Genomic DNA, 25031 nt, shown 5'->3' on the forward strand with positions numbered 1-25031 from the left:
GCACCTGCGTGAGTTGGGCGGAGGAGGAGGAGCGAGGTGACGCAGGCGTAATAATAGAGAAGGTGCCAGAAAGATCCAAAACAAGTGGCTGCGGCCGTCGCCTGGGAGTCGTGAGACGCCGGAATTCGGTAAGGCTATAGAGAGGCCTACAAGCGACTGGTGGCGGGTAGACGGGACCACCTGGGTGCTGGGGAGAGGGAGGTACCGCCCTTCCAGGGCAAGGGGGTCGGATTCGGACAGCGCCACCTGTGTGGAGCGAAGGGTGGCTTTGATCGGTCTCATTGTAGGGGACAGAGGGTCACTTTCGGGCGGTACCACTTAGGTTGAGCTGTATGGCCGATCGGACAGTACCTCTGGATGGAGCCAAGGAACATGTCCGGACCGTATTGCCCACAAAGGGCGATTGGCGGGGTGCCCTACGTTGGGCCCCCAGGCTTGTTCCGACCGAGTCACTTGCTCGGGTGGGAGGCTTGTTCGGAACATTACCACCTAGGGAGGGGCCCTCGAGTTTGGCCAGTCCGAGTGGTAGGAGGATGAGCGGGGTCTGGCGTCTGGACCTGTTACTAGGGGACCTCGGGCGATACCATTCTCTTGTGGCAGAAGGGGGAGGCTCCAAGGGCTGGGACGTGAGGGTGGTCCTGCCCGGCGGGACGCGGCTAGGGACACGCACTGGCGGGGGTTGAGGTCTGGGTCCCCGCGTCGCTGACCGCTGCCTCCTGCTCGCTGTGTGGGTTCTAGGCCCTGGTTCTGAGCTTGTTCTGCCCCGTTCCCCCGGGTATGGCGCTGTCCGGGTCGACCCCGGCCCCGAGCTGGGAGGAGGATGAGTGTCTGGACTACTACGGGATGCTATCGCTTCACCGTATGTTCGAGGTGGTGGGCGGGCAGCTGACCGAGTGCGAGCTGGAGCTGCTAGCCTTCCTGCTGGACGAGGTCCCCGGTGCCCCAGGCGGCCTGGCCCACGCCCGCAGTGGCCTGGAGCTGCTGCTGGAGCTGGAGCGCCGCGGGCAGTGCGACGAGAGCAACCTGAGGCTGCTGGGGCAACTCCTGCGCCTACTGTCCCGCCACGACTTGCTGCCGCACCTGGCGCGCAAGCGGCGTCGGCCAGGTATGGTGGAATGGGAGGGCGAGCGACTTCCGCTGGGGAGAGGGCTTTGCCTTCGCTGGGCTTCCCTGGTGCCTGATATGAAGAGAGCCGTATCAGAGAGTATGTGTCTCATCGCAGTCTTTCCTCCTCCCAGGGTATCAATGAGAAACACAAGAGGGAGGAGGCATGGCTTTGGGAGGGGTGAGCTTGTGAAATTTGGCCACGTCAGTAGTGATGTTTGTGGCTACTGTTGATGGAGGGCTTACTTCATGCCGGGCATAGCAGTAAGTCGTACTTCATGTGTACTACCACCTTATGACCTCCCCTCCCCAGTAATCCTAAGAGGAAGTCCTGTCACTGTCCCCACTGTACAGAGAAAGCACAGTAGGTTCAGAGAAGTTAAGCAGCTTGCCCACATGTTGAATCCTGTGTGTTCCTGGGAAATAGGGAACAGGAGGTACAGCTTGATGAGACTGACAAAGTGTTTGTTCCCTGAGACTTTCATTTAGTGGGGGTATCAGACTATAGAGGGCTTCCCTGGTGGCTCAGTGGTAAAGAATCCACCTGCCAATGCAGGAGACATAGGTTCGATATTCCTGGCTCAGGAATATCCCCTGAAGAAGGAAATGGCAACCCACTTTAGTATTCTTGCCTGGGGAATCCCATGGACAGAGAAGCCTGAAGGGCCACAATCCACAGGGTCGCACAAGAGTTGGACGTGACCAGTGACTAAATGATATCAGACTATGAGACAATGAATGACTTATTATTACTGTTATTTTAGTATATGAAGATGATTTTATTTGAATGATTTACTTTTAGATGTGGTTATGAAAAGACTGAAACAGAGTAGTGAAGCAGAGAGAGTAGGAAGTGTGGAGTGTTTAAGAGTGAAAGGCGGCCCCCTTAAGTTTTTATAACCAGTTAAGTCCTTTCTGAGAAGGTGACATTTGAACTGAGGCTGCTGTACTGCCCGAGTGTCTAGATCTCAAGAGGAAAACATTCCAGAAATAGGGAAAAACAGACTGTCTAGTCCTTAGGTAGGACTGAGTTTGGCACTATCAGAGGCCAATGTGTCAGGAGCAGAGATTGAAGTAAGGGCAGAGAGTAGGTGAGAAGCGGTGTCACACAGGAGCTTGCAGATAACATAGCTAGAAAGTGGGAGCTAGGATTCAAATCCTGCTAGTTTATCTCTAGAGTTAATGCCCTTAACCCTTGGAAAGACTCCTAGAGCAGTCCCGAGCAGGTGAGGAGCCCCTTGTGTGCTGAGGCTGTGAGCTGTTGAGCCCTTGGCTGGGTTACTAGAGGTGCTGTGGCTAGTTTGGGGAGGGCGTTTGTGAGCTTCCCTGTCCAGGGTAAGCCCATGGGGTTTGGATAACCAGGAGAAGGATATCCTTAAGGCAGAACTGACAGCATTTTGGGAAAAATGTGTCTGGAGGTCAGGCTCTGGAAGAGAGGATTTGGGGAGCTTGCAGGGGCCTGCCTACTCCTTGGGGCCTCAGGGAGACCCAGGGTGGTTGCGGGTGGGGAGTGCGTAGGCAGTATTGCCTGAATCCTGACCGTAACTCAGCTTACAGAATAGCTCTGACAGTTGGTGCTGCTGTAGACGTGGATTGGGTGGCCCCAGAAGGTGATGAGTCTTCTCTCCTGGGAGGCAGTTACTGGGCTGGAGGTGTTTGAGAAGTGGCTGTCTGGGCTTTGACCTCTGGGGATCTCAGGCACCCTGTGGGGCAGGCTTTCATCTTTGGGGGGGAGGGGTGAGGATTGGAGGCTGGGCCTGGGAGAGGCTGGAGGTTTCGAATCCTTTTTTCCATCCCCTGCCCCATCCCCAGTGTCTCCAGAGCGCTACAGCTATGGCTCGTCCAACTCTTCTTCGAGGAGGATGGAGGGCAGCTGCCGGCGCCGCCGCCAGTCAAGCAGTTCGTCGAATGCTGAGCAGGGTCAGTGGGAGACAGGTGAGTGTCCCTCTCTGGCCCTTCTGAACTCTCATGAACCTACCTCATCCTGACCCATCAGGAAGGGAGCCTGAGGGGTGATTTTGTCTGTCTGTCTTTTAAATGTATATATTTATTTTATTTTTGGTTGTGCTTGGTCCTCATTGCTGCACTCGGGCCTTCTCTAGTTGTGGCGAGTGCGGACTACTCTCTAATCGGGGTGTGTAGGCTTCTCATTGCGGTGGCTTCTCTTGTTGCAGAGCATGGACTCCAGGGCGCATGGGCTTCAGTGGGTGCAGCTCACGGGCTCTAGAGCACAGTCTCAATAGTTGTGGTGCATGGGCTTAGTTGCCTCAAGGCCTGTGGGATCGTCCCAGATCAGGGATCGAAGCACTGTCCCCTACATTGTCAGATGGATTGTTAGCCAGTGGGCCACCAGGGAAGTCCCAATTCAGTCTCATTTTTGCTTTGTGTTTGTGTGTTTATTGCTGCCAAAGCCTGGGTCCAGAAGCACCCTGTGCAGTTGTTTTTTGTGGTTTTATGTCATTTAAATGGCATCACATTGTAGGTGTTATCCTTCACATGGCTGTCTTTATTGGATGTGTTTCTGAGATTTATTCACATTGGGTTTCTAACTGGTTTTGTTACATTGCCGTGGCAGTGAATTTATGTATTCTCCTCCTCTCTCCTGAGTTTTTAATCATTCAAATGTAATTTCAAACATACAGAGAAGTTGAAAGATTAGTACAGTGAACTTGTTCATATCTTTCACCTCGATTCAGTAATTTTAACGTTTTGCCAGTTTTGTTTTATGTGTGTGTGTGTATGTAACTGGGTTTTTTATTGAACTCTTTGAAAGTAAATTATAGGCATCAGGACACTTTACCCCTAAATTAGCAGGCATCTCCTGAGAATCTGGAGATTGTCTGATACCACTTCAGGACCATTATCATACCTGAGAAAGGGCATGAGCACTAATCCTCTGGTATCCTAGTGATCGTGTTTCAGATCTTCTCAATACTGTCTGGACTTTCAGGATCCAGTCATAGATGTGTTGCTGTGCACTCAGTTATTAGTCACCTTAATCTCTACTATAGAACCCCCCCACCCCCGTCACAGTGTACCGATTTCTTTAGTTCCCCATGACATTGACCAGACCGCTTGTTTTTTAGTGTCCTGATTGTTTCTGGATGTGTCTGATGATTTCCTGAGAGTATCTTTTAACTTATCCTTCTGTCCTCTGTATTTTGGGAATGATGTTTAGAGAGTTTGTTAGATTCAGGTTATGTGGATTTGGCCAGGATTTTCCTTGGTTGATGCTGTCAGCTTCACATTGGAGCACATGAGGAGGCCTGATTTTCCTGTTGTGAGCGAGCAAGTTTGTTCACCTGTTTATCTGCTGTATTTGCCCTTTGTACAGAGGTGTTTTTCCCTTCGTGGTTAGTAGATAGTCTGTGGGATGACATTTTCACCCGTCCTGTTCCCCAGCAGCATCCCCAATGGGTTTAGCAGCCACTGGAAATCTTTGCCTGAACCAGTTGTTATCCTGGTGTTCTCACAGTGATGATTTTCGGATTCTCCCTTGTGTCTGTTACCTGGCATTTTCTCAAGAGAAGTTTTACTTTTCTCTTTGCTTCCATCCATTCCTCCCTCTCTTTTTTAAGTGAGGAGTGTCACCATGGATTCATGTATTCTTGTGTGTTTAATATGTTAGAATCAGTTATTCTTGCTGCTGTTCAAATTGGCTAGCTCCTGTGTCTTTTTGATGTGTCTGCCTGATTCTTTGAGTGCTTCTTGCTTTGTAGGTAGGACTGCAGGATGTCCTGGGTTCCCTCGAATTTTCCTTCCCCAGCCCTGGAATCAACTGTTTGCAGAAGCCTGGCTTCTCTTAGAGGCAGTGGTATTTAGATTCCAAGATTCAGGGGCTGAGTAGGCGCATTGTTTCTAGGCTCTTAACAATGAACCAAACTAGAAACTGTGCCTTTAAATAAAAATTCACGTTAGTATTTTCAGTTCAAAATTAACATTACAAGGACCTTTTTTATTTTGTTTTGTTTTCCTGACTGACTGCACTGCACAGGGCTTGTGGGGATTTTAGTTCCCTGACTAGGAATTGAACCTGCATCATTGGCAGTGAAATCACAGAGTCCTAACCACCGGACTGCCAGGGAAGTCCTTACAAGGACGTTTTTATCTTACGCTGAAAATCTTGGTTTTGGTAACATTAAGACATGGACTTATTTGCTTTATTTTACAACAATAATAAAACAATTTCAAACTTACAAAGTGCTAACCATGTCAATTGAATGAAACAAGATTTTTTTGCGTGTGATTTATGTGTGTGTGTGTGTGTGATTTTTAATTGCTTTCAGAGTGTATCCTACTAAGAGTTCATGGTCAGAATATTCCTCCTAGTTACTTAAAATCCTTTTCTCCTGCTGTGTGTTACCTATTCTATATATGTATAGATTGATTTGTTTCTGTTTAATTTTATGCTTTATTTTGCCTCCTTAATTTTTTGAGTATGTCATAAAACAGTTACATGATTCCAAAGTCAAATCTAAAGTATGCAGAAAAGATGTTCTTAGAAGTATCATTTCTTTTGTTGTCTCTTTCCCTCCCAGTAGATAATCAATTTCATTTCCTGTATAGCCTTATGGTATTTCATCTTGCAGAAATAGCAAATAATGTATACATTCTTATTTCCTCTCCTTTTTTATACAGAATGTAGCAAACTGTAGATACTTGCTTTCTTTCACTAAGCAATCTATTTGGAAACTACTGTATGCACTTTTTGTCAGACATTTACATTGTTTTCAGGTTTACATGGTTATAACCTATAAACAAAGCTCCAGGCTCCTGCAGCTGTTGTCCTGCCTGTTTCCTGGTGTGAGTAGTCCGAGTTTCTCTAGAGTCACACCTGAGGGTTGAACTGCCAGGTGGGGTGTGCTCACCTGTCCTACATGATGCTCACTTGTCCGTACTCTCCATCTTCTGGCCCAGGAAGCAGAGGGGCTCACCCAGGGTCTCCCAGCCCAGAGTCCAGAGTTGAGTGTTTCCTTGGGCTCCCATCTTGGTGCTCCACCTGTCATCTGGCCCTCAGCCTACCTCATCTTTCTCTCCTCAGGTTCTCCCCCAACGAAGCGGCAGCGGCGGAGTCGAGGCCGTCCCAGTGGTGGTGCCAGACGGCGGCGGAGGGGGGGTACCACCGCCCCCCAGCAGCAGCAGGAGCCAGCCCGGCCCACCTCAGAAGGCAAAGTGACCTGTGGTAGGTGTCTGTATGTGCCTCGGGGCGCGCATGTGCAGTGTAGAGCTGGAGGGGGTGAAGCAGCCCCCCGTCTGACACCCGGGGGCGGGCGGCAGCTCGGGTACCTGTTCAGCACAGCAAAATTCTTGCCCTTTCTGTAGCTGTCTTGGTGGTCTACCTCCCACCCATAGTCGAAGGATTATGTTGTGTGGAGCCTTCTCCAGGAGGCCTTTCCTGACAACCCCTTACCTTCATTTTCATTTTTTTTTGGAAGAGCCAGGCAGAGCCTGAGAGGTTGGGCCTGGCAGGCCTCAGAGCAGATGGGAGTTAGACTTTATACTAGAGGTCAAGTTTTTCCAAGGGATTTTTTCCTTTAGCATGGCAGTGAAGTGAACTCTGATTCCATCTAGAAAATCAGTCAGTAAATGAGTTACACTTTGCACAGTGTTTAGAACAGTGCTGGACAGGTAGCACATGCTCTGTCAGGTGCACGGAAAGTAAATGCAACAGAGTGGAAGCAGGCACCTGAGTGGAGGGGCTTCAGGTCTGACACGGATGGGGCTGGGGTCTGGCCTGGGGTAGTGGCGTGGGAGAGGCGAGAAGTAGGGGAACCTACGGAAATAAACCACAGGGCTGACGACCTGCAGACGGGTTGGGTTGGCTGGGGTAGGGCCTCTGCTGTGCAGACTCATGAAGACCTTCCTGTTGGAAAGTTCTCACTGGTCGCAAAGGGGGAACTCACTCTCTCACACTCCCACACGCCGCTCTGGTACCCCTTCCTCTGAGTGGGACAAGGCTTGGTCACAGAGGGTATCAGCTAGTGAGAGGCTCAGGCTGGACTGGGTGGGGGTGGGATCACAGGCAGGAAGATTGAGGGGGAGTGGCAGCAGCTCTGCATTCCCCAGGAGACCTCAGCCTCCTGGGGGACCTTCCTCCTCACCTACAGAGCCTCCACCCCTCAGAGCGCATGCTCTGCCTCTTCCCAGTGCCCATTTCGGCCCCCCAGGCCCTGGGCACCAAAGCTGCCCCATAGCTGAGGCTACAGATACCTGTCCTGGGTGCTGTCGGGAGGAGCAGACCAGTAGTACCAGCCGTGACCGCAGACAGCCCCCACTCGAGGGGGTGGCTGCTTGGTGTGACTCTTACCTAGTCAGGTGGTATTAGGGCCGCTCCTGGCTGGGGGCCCGGAGAGCCTCTGCCTCCCGGGGGAGCAGGCCAAGCTGAGGCCAGGGAGGGGTCCTGCTGGTGGAGGCTTCAGCGTCTCAGCTGAGGGTGGGGAGGTGGTTAGCCTGGGTGTGGCCGGTTCCTGATGTGGGGATGAGTGAGCAGGTCTGACTGCTGACTCACCAGGCTGGGTGGGGCTGGCGTGAGGCTCTCCCCTGTGGGGCCCAGGTTTTCTCCCCTGAAAATGGAGATGGCTTAGTCCTGGGGTTGGAAGGAGGCTCCTCCAGACCTGAGGAAGGGGGGCCCCTCCTCACCTGTGCTACCCATGGGGTTGGACCCCCCCCAGTCAACTGCGCTCCGCTGAGGGATAGAACCAAACTGAACTCCTGAGGGCCCCAGAGTGTGAGGAATGGGCCCTGGGGGATCCTGGACTCAGACACGGGACCTCTGAGTTTCCTCATCCCTCTCAGGCATCCACTGTGCTCTGTGCTGAGTGTGCTGCTCCTGGACCTTGAGTCCTCAAGACGGCCCCTGAGGTAGAGATGTCATCCGCCATCGTGTGGAGTGGGCGGGCTGGGCAAAAGCTTGGGTTTGTCCATTTGGTTGTCCCACACGTGTTTATAGAGCATTGACTGTGTGCTCACATCCCACAGACGGGACGGGAGGCCCTGCCCTCATGGGGCTTGTATTCTGGTGGGAGGAGAAAGCTAAGAGAAGGAAGAGAGAGACTGACGATACCAGCTGTGGAGAGAAACCAGCAGGGGCAGGGCGCAGAGAATGATGGAAAATGCAGTTCTAGGCGGATTTTCAGGGTAGGGTGGTCTAGGAATACCTCTCAGAAGACAGGGAGAGAGGTAGGAGGATGTGGATGGCTGAGGAAGGGTGTTTCAGGCTGAGGGGACAGCGGGAGCAGAGACCCGAGTGGGGACATGTCGGTGGAGTGGAAGCTGGCGAGCCTGGAGCAGGGGGCTGTGCAGGGGTGGTCAGGAGGCCAGGGCAGGAGAGAGGCCAGGGCAGGAGAGTGACCAGGGTCCTGTCCTGCAGAGCCCGTGAGCCTCAGGCCAGGGCTTTGCGTCTTTTAAATGATGGGAAGCAATTGGAGGGCTTGAATGACAGGCTGAGCTTTGCTTCCCTCCCACCCCCCACCCCCAACTGTTTGCTCCTCCCCCCATCTGTTTCTGGATAAGAAACGGAGGCAGACAGACTAGCATTGAGAACCTCGACCCTCGGCTCCCCAGCACCCAACCCCTGCCACTCTCAGGTTGTGATTTCATTAGCCATGTTGTTTTGGAGTCAGTTTCAGGTGTCCTGTTGTTTCATGGGTAGATTTTTCAGTGTGTATCTCGAGAAGATAAGAATTGAGTTCCTTGGTGGTCCAGTGGTTAGGACTCAGACTTGGTGCTTTCTCTGCAGTGGCCCAGGTTCAATCCCTGGTCAGGAAACTTAAGATTCTGCAACCTGTGCAGCTCAGCACCTGCCCCCCACCTTCCCCCTGCCAAAAAAAAAAAAAAAAAAAAACCTCAGAAAAAGCCAGTAACAACTTACTCTCAAATGTCTTCTCGGTGCCTAAATGTCTAATTTGTCTAAATATTGGTGCTCTTGAGTCTCTTCTAATCTTATCGGGTCCACTCCCCCAACCCCCGTCTTGTTTCTCCCCCACCCGCCTTGCATTGTATATGTTGAAGGGAGTTGTGTGGTTGTGTTTCCCAAAGACTGGATTTTGCCAATTACATTCTGCAATAGGGTTGACTGACCATGTTCCTCTGTTGTCTGTTTTTCCTAAAAACTGATAGTTGGGCTTGGAGAGGCCTGATCAGATTCTGGTTTGATGTTTTTTTTAAAAAAATTTTGACTGTGCTGTGTGGCTTGCAGGATCTTAGTTCCCTGACCAGGGATCAAACCCCCCGCCCTCAGCAGCGAACGCGTGGAGTCCTAACCGTTGGGCTGCCATGGAAGTCTCTTTTTTTTTTTTCAAGCGCACTTTCTAGGTGTGGTGCGCTCTTCCTTCAGGAAGCAGGCAGAGGTTGTTTCTGCCTTGTTGGCCGAGTGTACTCACTGTCCCTCCCTGTCCATTAGTCCAGGACAAGTTGAAGGACTTCTGCCTATGCCTTGGGGAAGAACCTGGAGCCGAGGCAGGGTGAGCTGTTGTCCAGAGGAGGTGCTGGCATTTGGGGAGCAGAGTCTGTCCCTTAGTCCTGGCTGGCAGCTGCTCTTCACTGGGCACCCATCCTGTTGCTCCCCAGCCTTTCCTGTTAGTAGCTCCCAGAGGGGAGACCTGAGTGAGAGTCGTCCCTGGCCTCCAGCCACATGCGGCACAGGGTGTGGCGTGCGTGGTGGCTTACCTGCTCTCTGGGGCCTGTGTCCCTCAGACCTTCCCTGATTCCCCTCTGGGGCCCATCCTGCCCCGGGAGAGAGACTGATGAGGTGTGGGGTAGGGGAGCCAAGGGGGTACTGGCGCCCACCTGAGTGCAGGAGGCAGGAGCAGCTCTCTTCTCCAAGAAAACCTGGCACCGGCCTCCACCCTGCGGGCAGGCAGCATTTCCTACCAGTGGAAACTTGGTGTTCCTGGCTATTCAGCTGCCTCCCGCCTTCCCCAAGTGCTCCCTGGCTCTGTTCCTGACCCCTCTGCTGCTTGGTGTCCTGAGGCCACTTCCTTCCTGCTGCTTGCAGAGGACTCATTACCTGCCAGGCACTGACCTCAGTCTGCCCTTTACCTGCATCCAGCCTTGTCATCCTCACAGTGGCCCCATGAGAACAGATGCTGGGTGAGGCGGTTTTATGGAGGAGGCCACCGAGGTGCGGAGACATGCAGTCAGCTCAGAAGACCCCAGACTTAGCGCTTCCCCGGCCTGCCAGGGCGCGGTCAGTCCGGCCCCTCTAGGTGTCCCCTTGTGCCCTTCTCCAGTATGACCTGGCCATGCTGGCCCCCGGCCTGTGAGTGCCCTGAGTTCATGCTCTGCCTCTGGGCTTTGACAAACACTGATCTCTCTTCTGGGAGAGTCGCTGTTCTCTCTTCACCGCTTGCTTGCCTCGACCTCCTTGTCCTCCTTCACGTTGCACCTCCAATGTCATTTCCTGGAGAGGTTGTCTCTGATAATTTTGATCTAAATTACAACTCGCGCTCTATAATTTTCTCTCCTGACCCTTGGAATGTCTTTTAATTATAGACTTCTGAGTATGGTTGTGTGAGAGGCAGCACACAGTTTAGGGATTGTTGAGAGCTTGGGCTCTGGAGGTAAGCGTCTAGGTTGGAATTCCAGCTCTGCCATTTCCTGCCTGTGTGGCCTGGGGCAGGTGACTCACCCTTTCTGCCTTAGTTTCCTCATCTACAAAAAGGGGACAGCAGCACAGCCTTATAAGGTTTCAGGCATCATCAAAAGGGTCAACAAGTGTGAATGAGTACTTGGTGCAGTAAGTACTAAGTGTTACCTGTGTGCTGTAGGCTTCCCAGGTGTTGCAATGGTAAAGAATCCACCAGGCAGTGCAGGAGACGCAAGAGATGCAGGTTCGATCCCTGGGTTAGGAAAATCCCCTGGAGTAGAAATGGCAATCTGCTGCAGTATTCTTGCCTGGAAAATTTCATGGACCGAGAAGGCTGGCAGGCTACAGTTAATGGGGTCGTGAAGAGTCAGACGTGACGGATCACAGCCCAGCACACAGGGTGTGACTCACACAGAGTGCTCCTTGGTTGCGGCTCACAGGTCTTCCAGTCCCACTTGTGTCTCCCCAGTGCTTCTGGCACTTAGTAAATATCTGTCAAACGGAAGAATGGATGGGATGTGCGGGTCCCCCTGGTCCAGTCCTCCTTCCACCCCCACCATGCCCGGTGGGCTGTGTGAGTAGACAGGCTCCACCCCAGGTCTAGTAGCCGGCTGTGCTGAGGAGAAATACTAGCTGGGCGGCCGTAGGCCCCGGTGCAGGTGAGCCAGGCCTTGGTGGCTGAGGGGCATTCTGGGCAGAGGAGATGGCCAGGTCATTCTGTGAGTAAGGCTTGTGCTGGGAGCACTTCCCTTGTGACTGAGGGCAGGGTGTGGGAGGATGGAGCTGGGATTGAAGGAGGAGACGAGGGAGGACGTTGGCTCGGGCCCAGGTGAGAGGGCGCAAGGCCTAGGCAGGGGCCGTGGGGTAGAGAGGGGAGTGTCGAAATCACAGTTCCTGTTTTTGGGGTGCCTTCTGTGCCTAGGCTCTGGGTCGAATGCTTCATGCGTTGCCTAATTTGATCCTCATGACCCCGTCGTGCAGCAGGGACCTCTTGTTTGTCTGTTTATGTTTTTCAGATGGGGAAACTGAGGCTCAGAGAGGTGAGGTCACATGCCCAAGGCCCCACAGCTAGAGAGTGGCAGAGCCGGGACTCGCCTCAAGGTCTGTCATTCTCCGCCACCTGGCTCTGTGCCTCTGCTGCTGAGCACCCCCGTGTGGCCTTGGACAGGTGCTGCTCCCCCCAGTCCCCTGCTTCCCAGCTCACGCCTGTTGAGGGCCTGGTCAGACACTCAGAGGCGTTAAGGATGTGGGCCCAGAGGTCTTGTCTGATCCTAGGATGGAGGGAGCCAGTCCTGAGTGTCGTGGGAAGTCCTGGGGGCCGAGGCTGAGCAGGTTTTCCTGGGCCTCGAGCAGAGAGGGTGAGCTTCCCCTCGAGGCAGAAAGAGGAAGCGTTTGGGGTTTGGGGTGGGAGGAGGAAGTGGGTGGTGCTGAGAAGTTGCCTGGGGAAGCGGGGACCTGCCTGCTGCTTTCTGCTCTGCGGCTGACACAGTCTTTGAAAGGTGAAAGGAGTCAGGGGCCTGACACTCCCCTCCCAGAGCTTCAGCGGCCTCATCTGTCAAAGAGGGTGAACATGCCCCCGCATCTGAGTTGCTGGTGGCTGCTATTCTGTAGCACCCACTGGTGGACAGTCATCTGAACTCTCCCCAGGAGGGACATTCCCCTGGTTTAGGCAAGACCCTGGGCTCAAGAGAGGTGGTGACTCGTTCCAGGTCACATAGCTAGTGCCTGAAGGCTCTTGGGGTGGGATCAGCTCCATTGACCTGAAGCTGCTGTCTGGGGCATGGGAGGGTCACTGCCCTCTGACCCTCACGCTGTTACGCACTGCCATCCCCTGCCCGTGGAACCTTGGACAGGTCACTTCTCCTTGCTTTCATTTGTTCAGTCGCTAAGTCATGTCTGACTCTTTGAGACCCCATGAACTGCAGCAGGCCAGGCTTCCCTGTTCTTCACCGTCTCCCGGAGTTTGCTCAAACTCATGTCCATGAAGTAAGTGATGCCATCCCACCGTCTCATCCTCTGTTGTCCCCTTTTCCTCATCTGCCTTCATTTCCGTATCTGTACATTGGGGTGCTACTAGGGCCTGCCTCACAGGGTCGTTTGAGGATTAAATGAGTTTATATGAGGGCTGCTTGTCATTTCCAGCTGTAAGCTGGAAGTCTGTAAGCTGTCCTCAGGGCAGCCCATGCTGTGAGTATCAGTAGTCAGCAGTCAGATTCACAGGTGGGAGTTCAGTCATCCCATTGAACTGAGTGGAAGTGATAAGCCTGAGGTCACATTTACAGGGATGGCCTTGGAAGTCTCATGTCCCACCCCCTGCCGAGAGCTGCCACCTCATTTGGGTAGATGTGGACAGGGTTATAAGTGACAGACACACCTCAGACTGGCTTAAGCAGAAAGGAAATTGATCAGAGCTGAAAATCCAGGTGCTCCACGCACACCTGATGAACTCAGGAGTCTTTTCCTGTCTGTGCCTGGCCTTGTGTAGGTTTCATTCTCCCCGCTCCTGGTGGCAGAACAGCCCCCAGCAGGCCTGGGCTCAGAGCCCACCTTCTGGGAAGCCTTTGTGGAATGAGAGCACCTGCTTCCAGTAGAGCCAGCCCAGTTCAGCCTTGAGTGTCCTGGGCCTGGTGCCTTCCTGGTGGGTGGGGGGCTGAGGATATGGTTGGCCCCACATGACTCTCACTGTTTCGGAGCAGAAGAGGGGGACGGCTGGTTACCTAAAAGCCAATCCATTCATTCATGCATTGGTTCTTTCACAAATGGGTGTTGAATACCTACCACATGCCACGGGGCTACCTGTTCAAGTGAACAAGAAACAAAAGTCCCTTCAGGGAGCTCATGCTGTGGAGAGATAGGTGATTAGCTTGCTAGTGAATAAAAGCTTGAGGTGGGTTAGAAGATGCTAAATGCCGGGGGAGGAAATGGAGCAGAAATGGAATGGGGCCTGGGAAGTGCAGAGGCCTGGGGACGATGGTAAATTGGATGGTCAGAGTAGGATCATTGGGAAGGCGGCATTTGAATCTGAAGGAAATGAGAGAGTAAGTCCTGCAGACACTGGGGAGAGACCGTCCCTAGCTGGAGGACGGGGGTGGCCAGGGCCAGGCGGAAGCTGCCAGGTGTTGCGGGGAGGAGCATGGAGGTGGTGAGGCTGGAGTGGGGCACGTGAGGGGAAGCACAGGGCCAGCAGGTTAGGAGGTAACAAGTCAGACCACAAGAGAGAAGCCGAGTGAGGGTGTCAGCCGTACTTGGGTGTGGTTACTGGAAGGAGGAAGGATGTGGGGCTGGTGCAGTGCAACTCACGCTGAGGGGCAGTGGGGAAGGGAGGGTGGGTGGCGGTCCCCTTGCTGGGTGTCGGCCCCTCCCTGACCAGCCCCTCCTTCTCCGCAGACATCCGGCTGAGGGTGAGAGCAGAGTACTGTGAGCACGGGCCAGCCTTGGAGCAGGGCGTGGCCTCGCGGCGGCCCCAAGCACTGGCCCGGCAGTTGGATGTGTTTGGGCAGGCCACCGCGGTGCTGCGCTCCCGGGACCTGGGCTCCGTGGTGTGCGACATCAAGTTCTCCGAGCTCTCCTACCTGGACGCCTTCTGGGGCGACTACCTGAGCGGTGCCCTGCTGCAGGCCCTGCGGGGCGTGTTCCTGACTGAGGCGCTGCGCGAGGCGGTGGGCCGGGAGGCCGTCCGCCTGCTGGTCAGCGTGGACGAGGCCGACTACGAGGCTGGCCGGCGCCGCCTGCTGCTGATGGAAGAGGAGGGGGGAGGACGGCGCTCGCCCGAGGCCTCCTGATCCTGGATGCGGCAGGACTGACCCCACCTCCTCGCCTCTGGGCCACCTTCTCCCTGGGAGGATGTCGACCATCTCTGCCCCTAGAGGACTGTCACTCCAGCGGTGCCGAGGACTGCGACAGACACCAGGCCCCTTGCTAGACCCTCCCACAGGATGTGGGCTCTGAGGCCTAAACCACTTCCAGCTGAGTTTCCTTCCTAGCCTCCCCCCATCCCCCACCCCACCCTTAGGTGTGTTTCTTCAGCTTCAGGAGACCAGGGGCTCAGGCATGCAGATCTGAAAGGAAGGGAGGCATAGCCCCGCACTCACCAAAGGCCCCTTGCACATTGTCTCCCAACCCTGGGCTGTGTGTGTGCATCCACACTACCCTCTCTGAAACCACCCCTGGGCGCCTGCCCTGGTGTGCTCCACTTACTTTGGCCTTCGGGCTTCTCTCTCAGGATCTCCGATTATACGGCCCCTCAGCCCTGAGCTTCAGCCACACCAGTGGGCACTGGAGCTGAGGTGTACCTGGGGCCTGCTCACCTTGCCCACACATCTCTACAGCCAGCTGGGGCTCCACCCAGCTCCCACCCACCAACCTGGCCTCCACTCTCTCCTGCTCCCTGGAGCTGGACACAGACTTGTACACAGATCTGTGCCCAGAGTGTCACATGTGTGTTGCAGCCACATCAGACCAAATGTGCTGTTTCCTAGGAGGCCAGGCCGAGGATCCAGCTTCCTTCTTAGAAAGGGGGGAGGCAAAGGCTTGGGGTTATTGGGCAAGGCCTTGTACCAGTGGCACCAATAAAACTGCCCTGGACAGGGCACAGGTGGGCACCAGGGCTGTACTCTTTCTTCATGGGCTGGAAGGAGCTGGTGAGAGCCAGGGCCAGGTATCAGTCCCAGAGTTCCTGGCCTGGTGTTGGGCTGGAGGGTGGGCAGGATGCTGGACCATCATGTGCTGGCTGCTGGCCCAGGCTTGCCCTCCTCTTGGCTTCAGTTTCCTCATCTATTGAAGGAGGAGATACTACCTTGGAATCACAAAGGCTCTCCCAGCCTTATTCTCACACGCTTCGCTCATGTATGTTCTGGGGATTGCTGGCATTTTTAACCCTCAGTGAGGTGGGCCAGCTTCTTATCTCCCAGTGTCAACAGAGTTCAAGGATTTGGAAACCAAAGGGCTCAGCAGCCAGTGCTCTCTGCCTAGAAAGCATCTCCAAGTGGCTCTCCACCCCTCACACCTTCTGGGCAGTTATCTTAAAACCTGGATCTCTGTTCCTCCTCCTGAGGCCAAGCATTTCTTTCTGGTATCCTATGGCTACAGCTGAGGTTGTGGCCTCTTGCTCTTTACCCACTCCTTGTTTAAGACAGTAGGAACTCAAGTTTCTTACACAATATCCAGAGTTTTCCTTGGGGGAGAAGGGGGCTGGGGATGGGGTGGGCAGGGGTTCCAAACTGCTGGCTTTTCTTGGGGGAAAGGATGCGCTACCTATATCTGAAAGTCCCTTGGACTGCAGGGAGATCAAATCCTAAAGGAAATCAGTCCTGAATATTCATTGGAAGGACTGATGCTGAAGCTGAAGCTCCAATACTTTGGCCACCTGATGCGAAGAACTGACTCACTGGAAAGACCCTGATGCTGGGAAAGGTGGAAGGCAGGAAGAGAAGGGGATGGCAGAGGATGAGATGGTTGGATGGCATCACCACCTGGATGGACATGAGTTCGAGCAAGCTCTGGGAGTGAAGGACAGGGAAGCCTGGCGTGCTGCAGTCCACGGGTGGGAAAGAGTTGGGACATGACTGAGAGACTGGACTGAACTGAAAACCTGCACCTGGGAACCTGTCCTGGACCCCTGACCTGTGTTGATAGGCAGGGATACAGTGGCAAGTCCAGGAGTTGAATCCTGCCCAGGAGTCAAGACGTGGTCCATCCCAGGCTCTCTCTGTTTATCTTCTCTGGGCACCTAAATAAGATCTATTTAATACTTTGCACTCTGTGTAAGGTAGGGATTTTACCCCCATTTTTGACAGGAAATGGGTTCAGAGAGTGAAAGTGACTTGCCTGAGGAGTAGAGAAGTACTGAGATGGAAAACAGCTCTCTCCTTGCCAATGCAGGCAGGTTGGGGAGGCAAGTTGGGGCTTCCACAAGCTTTCCCTTTCCCTCAGCTAGAGGACTCTTGGCTGGGGTGGGAATAGGCTTTGTTTTCACAACCTTTCAAGATTTGGGGCCCCTGCGGTAGTTGGGTGGGAGCTGCTGTTTGTCGTTGCCTCCCCTGAGCTAAATTTTCGGCATTTCACCTCTCCCTAAGGCCCCGAGGAGTCTCCCTTCCCACCCCCAATTTAGGAATGGTGGGCCCCACCCCATACTGGACAAGATTCAGGCCGTGGCCCTGCCCCAACCTCTACTCCCACACCCACTTCAGTTCGTTGTTAAAGCTCAGCCCGGACCCATTCCTTAGGCCATCCTTACAGGCCCCGCCCCATTATTTAGGCCCCGCCCACTCCACTTCTTTCAGGGGAGCCGTTGGGAGGGAGGTGCGAACTTTGTGGCACGTGCACACCGGAAGTAAGTGAGCCTGACCTGGAGGCCACCCGAGCCTGAGGACTCTGGAGCTTGCGCAGGCGCAGTGCATGCCGGGAGTCCATGGTGGCGGGAACCTCGAGGCAGTGTCTCGCGCTTCCAGAAGGTCCCCGAGCGCTGGCCTGGGCTTGCTGGAACCCGCGTCTGGTGTTTCCCAGAGTCCTGAGACTGAGAAGTGGGTCAGACTCAGGTTCTGAGAACAACCCGGGGAGTTCAGAGAGCTTCGGAACTCTAGAAAGATTCTTTGGAGCAGGACGTAGACAGGCTGCAGCCAAGGGAAATAGGGGCCTGTGGGGGCTCAGAGGAAGGTGGGCCATGATTTCACAGAGGAGATGAACCGGGAGCTGGCTCTTGAAGGACGAGTAGGAGTTCAACAGACTGACAGAGAGGGGCCATTTCAGGGAGAGCCCCTTCTTCAAGGAGGCCTTAGGGAAGTTCCTGAATGGGATGTGAAGAGACAGAGTCAAAGGTAAGTGGCAATGCAGTGAGCCCCGCCCTCTTTCGGTCAGCAGTCATCTGCTACCACAGTGCCGGTCGACACCCAGGGGCCCCGACGGTGACCCCAACGGTGTGAGGTGGTTAGGGAGGCAGTCTTGGTGTGCCTGGAGCTGGGCCTCACATGTTCCCCGAGGCCTAAGGGGGCCCGGCCCTGGGGCTGACTGACCCCTTGCTGGGGACCCTGAGAGGACTCTAGCCCCAGGGTGCTAGCTCTGTACCCCTCCTGTTCTGGTGGGGGAGCCAGATAGGACACTGTGGGTCAGAGCCCAGAGTGGCCAATGACTCAGATGACCCTTGGTGGAGGGACCCAGGAAGGCTTCATGGATTAGGAAGCTCCCTGTTCATTTGATTAAAAGTTACCAGGACTTCCCTGGTGGTCCAGTAGCTAAGATTTCGGGTTCCCAATGCAGGGGGCCCGAATTCCATCCCTGGTCAGGGAACTAGATCCCACATACCACAACTAAAGATCCCACATGCTACAACTAAAATCCAGTGCAGTCAAATAAATAAATTAAAATGTTTAAAAAAAAATTACTGCCACCACCACCAAGATACTTTTTAATTGTGAAATATAGCATTCAGAAAAGTGCATACAACATAAATGTACAGTTAATAAGCTGTTGTAAAACACCTTGAGAAGACATCCATTAGCAGCACCCCAGTAGTCCCCACCCCCTCCTGATCACATCCCTCCTGTTTCCCTAGCTAGGAATATTATCCTGGCTCTTACAGTAATAATTCCCTGCTTTTCTTTAAGTTTTTAGCTTTGTGTCACTCAATGAAATAGTTAATTTTCTTTTTTTTAACTTGATATAAATAGAATTGAACAATTATGTGTCCTCTTGCCTTTGGTTTCTTTTGTTCAATGTTGTGTTTGTGAGATTCTTCCATGTTTTGTTTATTTGTAGTTGACTCATCTTTATTGCTGTGTAGTATTCATTGTGAACTTGCCAGGTGGCTCAGTGGTAAAGAATCTGCCTACCAGTTCAGGAGATGAGGGTTTGATCCCTGGGTCAGGAAGATCCCCTGGAGGAGGGCATGGCAACCCACTCCAGTATTCTTCCCTGGGAATTCCTGTGGATAGAGGAGCCTGGCGGGCTATAGTCCATGGGGTCAAAAAGAGTTGTACACAACTTAGTGACTAAATAGCTGCAGCAGTATTCACTGGATGATTATCCCACAGGTAGTTCTTGCATTGCACTGTGGGTGAACATTGGGTTTTTAGCAGTTTGGAGCTGTAATAATGCTGCTGTGAACATCTTTACACTTTTTTTTTTTTTTTTTTTTGTGAACAAATGCTTACATTTCTGTTGGGATATACTTAGAAGAATTGGAGAATTCCTGGGTATGGACAAGGGGTTTGGTTGATACTGCCTAATTAGTTTCCTATGACTGCTGTAACAAATTATCACAAGCCTAGTGGACTAACTCAACGTAACTGTGTTCTCTCACAGTTCCGGAGGCAAGAAGTCTAACAGTCAAGGTGTTGGCAGACCCATACTCCCTCTGGAGTCTCTAGGTGAGAATTTGTTCCATGCCTCCTCCAGCTTCTGGTGGTTTCCAGCATCCCTTGGGTTGTGGCTGCATTACTGCAATTTCTGCCTCTGTAGTTACACTGCCTCCTGTTCTGTCAGTGTTAAATCCCCCTTTGCCTCTCTCTTATAAGGATACATGTGATTGCATTTAGGACTCATGAGAATAATCCAGAATACCAGAATAGTCTATCTCAAAATCTTTAATCACATTAACAAAGTCCTTTTTGCCACATAAAATAACATTCACAGACTCCAGGGATTAAGCCATAGACATTTTTTTTTTCTTTTTTAAATTTATTTTTATTTTGTGGCCCTGCTGAGAGACATGCAGGATCTTAGTTCCCTGAGCAGGGTTCGAACCTGTTTCCCCTGCAGTGAAAGGGCAGAGTCCTGGGACTTTCCTGGTGGCCCAGTGGTTAAGAACCCACCTGCAAACACAGGGGACATGGGTTCAGTCTTTGGTCTGGGAAAATTCTACATGTCTCGAGGCAACTAAGCCGGTGTGCCATAACTGCTTATCCCACACTCTTCACCCAAGAACTGCGACTGCTGAAGCCTGGAAGCCTAGAGCCCATGTTCCACAACACGAGAAGCCACCACACTGAAACTAGAGAGTAGCTTCCACTCGCTGCAACTAGAGAAAGCCCAGGCACAGCAACGAAGACCCGACACAGCCAAAAAAAAAAAAAGGGCAGATTCCTAACCACTGAACCACAAGGGAATTCCCTTGAGGGATGTTTTTCAGCCTGCTACACTAAAAAACTTCTTTGCTAATCTGTTTATAGCAATTTACTATCCCACCAGCACAGAGTTAGAATGGATTGCTTCACATCCTTGCCAATAACTGGTACTATCAGATACTTAAAAAAAATTTTAATTTATTAATTTTTAATTGGAGGATAATTGCTTTACAATATTGTATTGTATCAGGAGAAGGAAGTGGCAACCCACTCCAGTACTCTTGCCTGCAAAATCCGATGGACGGAGGAGCCTAGTAGGCTACAGTCCATGGGGTCGAGAAGAGTCGGACATGACTGAGCGACTTCACTTTCACTTTTCACTTTCATGCATTGGAGAAGGAAATGGCAACCCACTCCAGTGCTCTTGCCTGGAGAATCCCAGGGACGGAGGAGCCTGGTGAGCTGCCATCTATGGAGTTGCACAGAGTCGGACACAAAGCGACTTAGCAGCAGCAGCAGCATTGTATTGTATATACAGTATATCAACATGAATCAGTCATAGGTATACATATGTCCCTTCCCTCTTGAACCTCCCTCCCACCTGTCAGACACTTTTAACTTTGCTAATATGACAGACATGTGGTAGTATATCATTGTGGTTATCTTTCTCCTCCCTGATAATTAATTTCTGCTTATTCTTGAATGAGGAGTAGTAGATATTTGGGTGCATAGAATGGGTTATTCCAGACAGATGGAATAGCATGTATGAAAGTCTCAGTAGTCATTTGCTTAAATTAAGTAAGAGGTTGCTTTTTTTTTAAGCATTAAATTATTAAAAGCAAAAAAGTATGCAGAGAGATAAATGCAACAGAATCAAAGATAAATAAGATGGTCCAGTATGAGGCTCTGGCTGGGCTGGTCAGAGAGAGGAACCAGGAAGGGGTCTGGCCAGATGGCAGAAAACAGAGGGATCAAGGGAGCGGAGCTCTCTCTGTGAACTGATGCTACAGGTGTGATGACAGCAGAGGCCTGCCAGACCTGGAAGGCGGGTGCTGGGATCAGAGCCCAGGGTACTGGATTTTGAACATGGAAGACAGTACTGTGGCTCAAACCAGGGATTTTTTAATTTATTTTTTAATTGAAGTGTAGTTGATTTACAGTATCATGTTAATTTCTGCTGTATAGCAAATGGTTCAGTTATACATACATATACATTCTTTTTTTATGTTCTTTTCCATTATGGTGTAACACAGGATATTGAATAGAGTTCCCTGTGCTATACAGTAGGACCTTGTTGCTTATCCATTCTATATATAATAGTTTTCATCTGCTAATCTCAGACTCCCAGTCCTCCCCATATGTCTTTGAGTCTATTTCTGTAAAACCAGGGGCTTTTAATTTGGGATCCAGAGGGACCTGTGTTACTATCGTGGCTCTGTCCCTTTATTAAATGTCACCCATGACTTTTCTCCTTCCCTCATCCCCCAAGTGATTCAACAGTCATTTACCAACATGTACTTCTGTTGTAGGGCAATGCCAAAGAATGTTCAAACTACCGTACAATTGTGCTCATTTCACATGCTAGTAAGGTTATGCTCAAAATCCTTCAAGCTAGGCTTCAGCAGTGCGTGAACTGAGAACTTCCAGATGTATGAGCTGGGCTTAGAAAAGGCAAAGGAACCAGATAGCAAATTGTCAGCATTCGTTGGATCAAAGAGAAAGCAAGGAAATTCCAGAAAAACATCTACTTCTGCTTCATTGACTCTGCTAAAGCCTTTGTGTGGATCATAACAAACTGTGAAAAATTCTTAAAGCGATGGGAATACCATACCACATTACCTGCCTCTTGGGAAACTTGTATGCAGGTCAAGAAGCAACAGTTAGAACCTTACATGGAAAAACTGACTGGTTCAAAACTGGGAAAGGAGTAAGACAAGGCTGTATATTGTTACCCTACTTATTTAACTTCTATGCAGAGTACATCATGCGAAATGCCAGGCTGGATGAATCACAGGCTGGAATCAAGACTGCCAGGAGAAATATCAACAACCTCAGATATGCAGATGATATGACTCTAATGGCAGAAAGCGAAGAGAAACTAAAGAGTCTCTTGATGAGGGTGAAAGAGGACAGTGAAAAAACTGGCTTAAAACGAAACATTCAAAAAACTATGCATTCATGGCATCGGGTCCCATAAGTTCGTGGTAAGTAAATAGAAAGGGGAGAAGTGGAAACAGGGACAGATTTTCTTTTCTTGGGCTCCAAAATCACTGTGGATGGTGACTACTGCCATGAAATTAAAAGATGCTTACTCTTTGGAAGGAAAGCTGTGACAAACCTAGACAGCATATTAAAAATCAGACATCACTTTGCTGACAAAGGTACATGTATTCAAAGCTATGGTTTTTCTAGTAGTCATGTATGGATGTGAGAATTGGATCATAAAGAAGGCTGAGTGTCGAAGAATTGATGCTTTTGAACTGTGGTGTTGGAGAAGACTCTTGATAGTCCCTTGGACTACAAGATCAAACTAGTCAATCCTAAAGGAAATCAACCATGAATATTCATTGGAAGGACTGAATGTTGAAGCTGAAGCGCCAATACTTTTGCTACCTTATGTGAAGAGCCGATTCACTGTAAAAGACCTTGATGCTAGGAAAGATTGAGGGCAAAAGGAGAAGGAGGTGGCAGAGGATAAGGTGGTTAGATAGCATCATTTACTTGATGTACATGAATGTGAGCAGGCTCTGGGAGATAGTGAAGGACAGGAAAGCCTAGCATGCTGCAGTTCATGGGGTCGCAAAGAGTTGGACACGACTGAGCAAATGAACAACAACTTCTGTTGTAGCTACTACAGGATGGGTCAGATCCTGTCCCTTTCTTGACATGCTCTGGCTTTGTGGGGGATGTGATCACTGAGGGCATTTCCTTTTCTTTTTAATGATTTAAAACATATTTATTTATTTATTTGGCTGCATCAAGTCTTAGTTGGGTCATGCAAGATCTTTCGTGGAGGGGCACAGACTGTGATTGTGGGGGGCAGACGTCCATGGCCTCCAAGCCTGGGTTATGGAGCACAGGGACTCAGTAGTTGCATTGTGCAGGCTTAGTTGCCCCATGACGTGTGGGGTCTTAGTTCCCTGACCAGGGATCAAGCCTACGTCCCCTGCATTGCAAGAGCAATTCCTAACCACTGGGCCACCAGGGAAGTCCCAAGGGCATCTGAAAGGGACATTCAAGGGGCCATGGGAACTCAGATGAGGCAGACACTGACTCTAATCTGGCTTCACAGAACCCAGACTTCCTTGAGCCTTATGTCATCAGGTTCTACCACCCTCTGTTCCACCTCCTCATTGACATCTGTGGACTCCTCGGTTCCTTCTCCTTCCCGAAGACTGTAGCACATCATCAGAGACCTCCTTTCCACCCCAGCTCCTGCCGTTCTGCTGGGATCCTTAACCTCTGTGTGCTGACCCATCCTTCTAATTATCTGGTCTCTTGGTCTCTCCCACCTCATCTTCAGTGACCTTCTTCCCATGCCAGCCACCACTCCCATGACCACACCTTGGCCTTAGTCATTACCCGGAAGTGCAGGGCACATAGTGAGCATTTGCCATGCACTTATACCACATGCCAGGCACTGTGCCAAATGGTTTACATGTTTACTCCTCACAAAAACCTGTAGGGTTGGTATTTGAAAGATGAGGATACATGCTCAGAAAGGTGAAGTCACTTACCTGGGTGACACATTTAGTAAAGGGCTGAGCCAAGATTGTATTACTAACACAGAACTCTCTGGGTCCCAAATTAAAAATCCCTGGGTCTTAACCACAACCCTGTTCTGTCTTCCATGTTCAAAATCCAGTACTCTGGGCTCTGATCCCAGCACCTGCCTTCCAGGTCTGGCAGGCCTCCACTGCCATCACACCTGTAGCACCGACTCATAGAGTGCCACTGCCTTGATCCCTCTGTTTCCTGCCAGTTGGCCAGATACCTCCTGGCTCCTCTCCCTTCTCTGCTCAGCCAGGACCTCACATTGGACCATCTGATTTCTCTGGCTAGCTCTCTAGCTGTCGGGTCCCAGCGGGAAACAGAGGTCTCCTACAGCTGGGATTTTGAAGATAATTTAACGAAGGAACTTTTGCAGAGAGTGTGGGTCAGGTTGAGAGAACCAACAAGGGAGGTGAAGGCAGTAGGACGTTGGGACCCCTCTGTGGTCTGCAGGGGTGAGGAAAGGAAATGATGTTACTGGAGTATGGTGAGACTGTGGAACATACCTGAGCGGTGTGGAGGGTATGGCCACTCCCACAACCACAGTCCTGATCCAGAGCTGGGAGCAGGAGATGAAATATCCAGAACAGTGCTCCCCCCCGCCACTGCCCCACTCTCTAATGTCCTGCTGGTGCTGTCCCTGAAGGACCCAGTTAGAAGTCAGGGGGTAAGGGACCCCGGATAATGCCGTCCATATGGGCCAAGAAGGGTGGAGGTGGACCTGGAGGGGGCAAAGGGGAAATGGCCAGCACGCTCTTGATTCCCATATGCCCTGGCCTCTGCCTCATCTATCAGCACGCCCCTACCCTTGGTTTGAGATTGGCTTAGAGGAGAATGGTGGCACATCCAGTGGTTAAGAACCTGCCTTCTGATGCGGGGGACACGGGTTCAGTCTCTCGTCTGAGAAGATTCCACATGCTGTGCAGCAATAAGCCCGTGCGCCACAACCACGGGGCTGAGCTCTGGAGCCCATGCACCGCACCCAGAGAACAGCACCCCCTGTCCACCTAGAGAAAGCCGGGGAGCAGCAACAAAGACTGCGGCCAAGAAAAAAAAAGAATGATGACAAGTTATACATACAAGAAGCCACTCCGACTTCTTGGTCAGCCCCCCTCCCCTCAGTCACCACTCTCCCATGAGCATCCCCCAGCACTCCCCTTGCAGTCTCAACACATAAAAGTAAGGCTAATCAGTCATGCATTTCCTTTAGCTTCCTATATACACCTACAGGAATTCACACCCAGATTTACTTCACTTCTCCATGCTCTGTGCAAGTGCAGCCTCTCCACCCATGCATCACCTGTCATCATGACTCCCAGAATATCACTCCATCGTTTTTCCCTTCTCAGCTTCAACAGTCCTTCCTTCCCTCTCCTCCTTCTTAGCTATAAATATGTGCAAATTTTTACCATGTAAAAAAAAAAGAACTGAAAACCTCTCCCTCCCTTTACTTTGTGCTCCCTCTAGTGCCTGTCCTTTGTGTTTCTCTTCATCCCACCCAGAATTCTTCT

At 51.6% G+C, this 25031-nt stretch overlaps 1 protein-coding gene across 1 annotated transcript; it reads left to right on the forward strand.

The window, feature by feature from the left end:
• Window positions 1–15291, forward strand: DEDD2 (death effector domain containing 2). The gene is made up of 5 exons (XM_061139425.1): window positions 1–128; window positions 739–1105; window positions 2917–3039; window positions 6146–6286; window positions 14078–15291. Exons 2-5 carry the CDS (start codon window positions 778–780, stop codon window positions 14470–14472), a joined length of 987 nt encoding a protein of 328 aa, XP_060995408.1. The 5' UTR covers window positions 1–128; window positions 739–777; the 3' UTR covers window positions 14473–15291.
• The last annotated feature ends 9740 nt before the right edge of the window (window positions 15292–25031 follow it).

This window comes from Dama dama, chromosome 4 (genome assembly GCF_033118175.1).
Source record: "Dama dama isolate Ldn47 chromosome 4, ASM3311817v1, whole genome shotgun sequence".
NCBI classification, from domain to species: domain Eukaryota; kingdom Metazoa; phylum Chordata; class Mammalia; order Artiodactyla; family Cervidae; genus Dama; species Dama dama.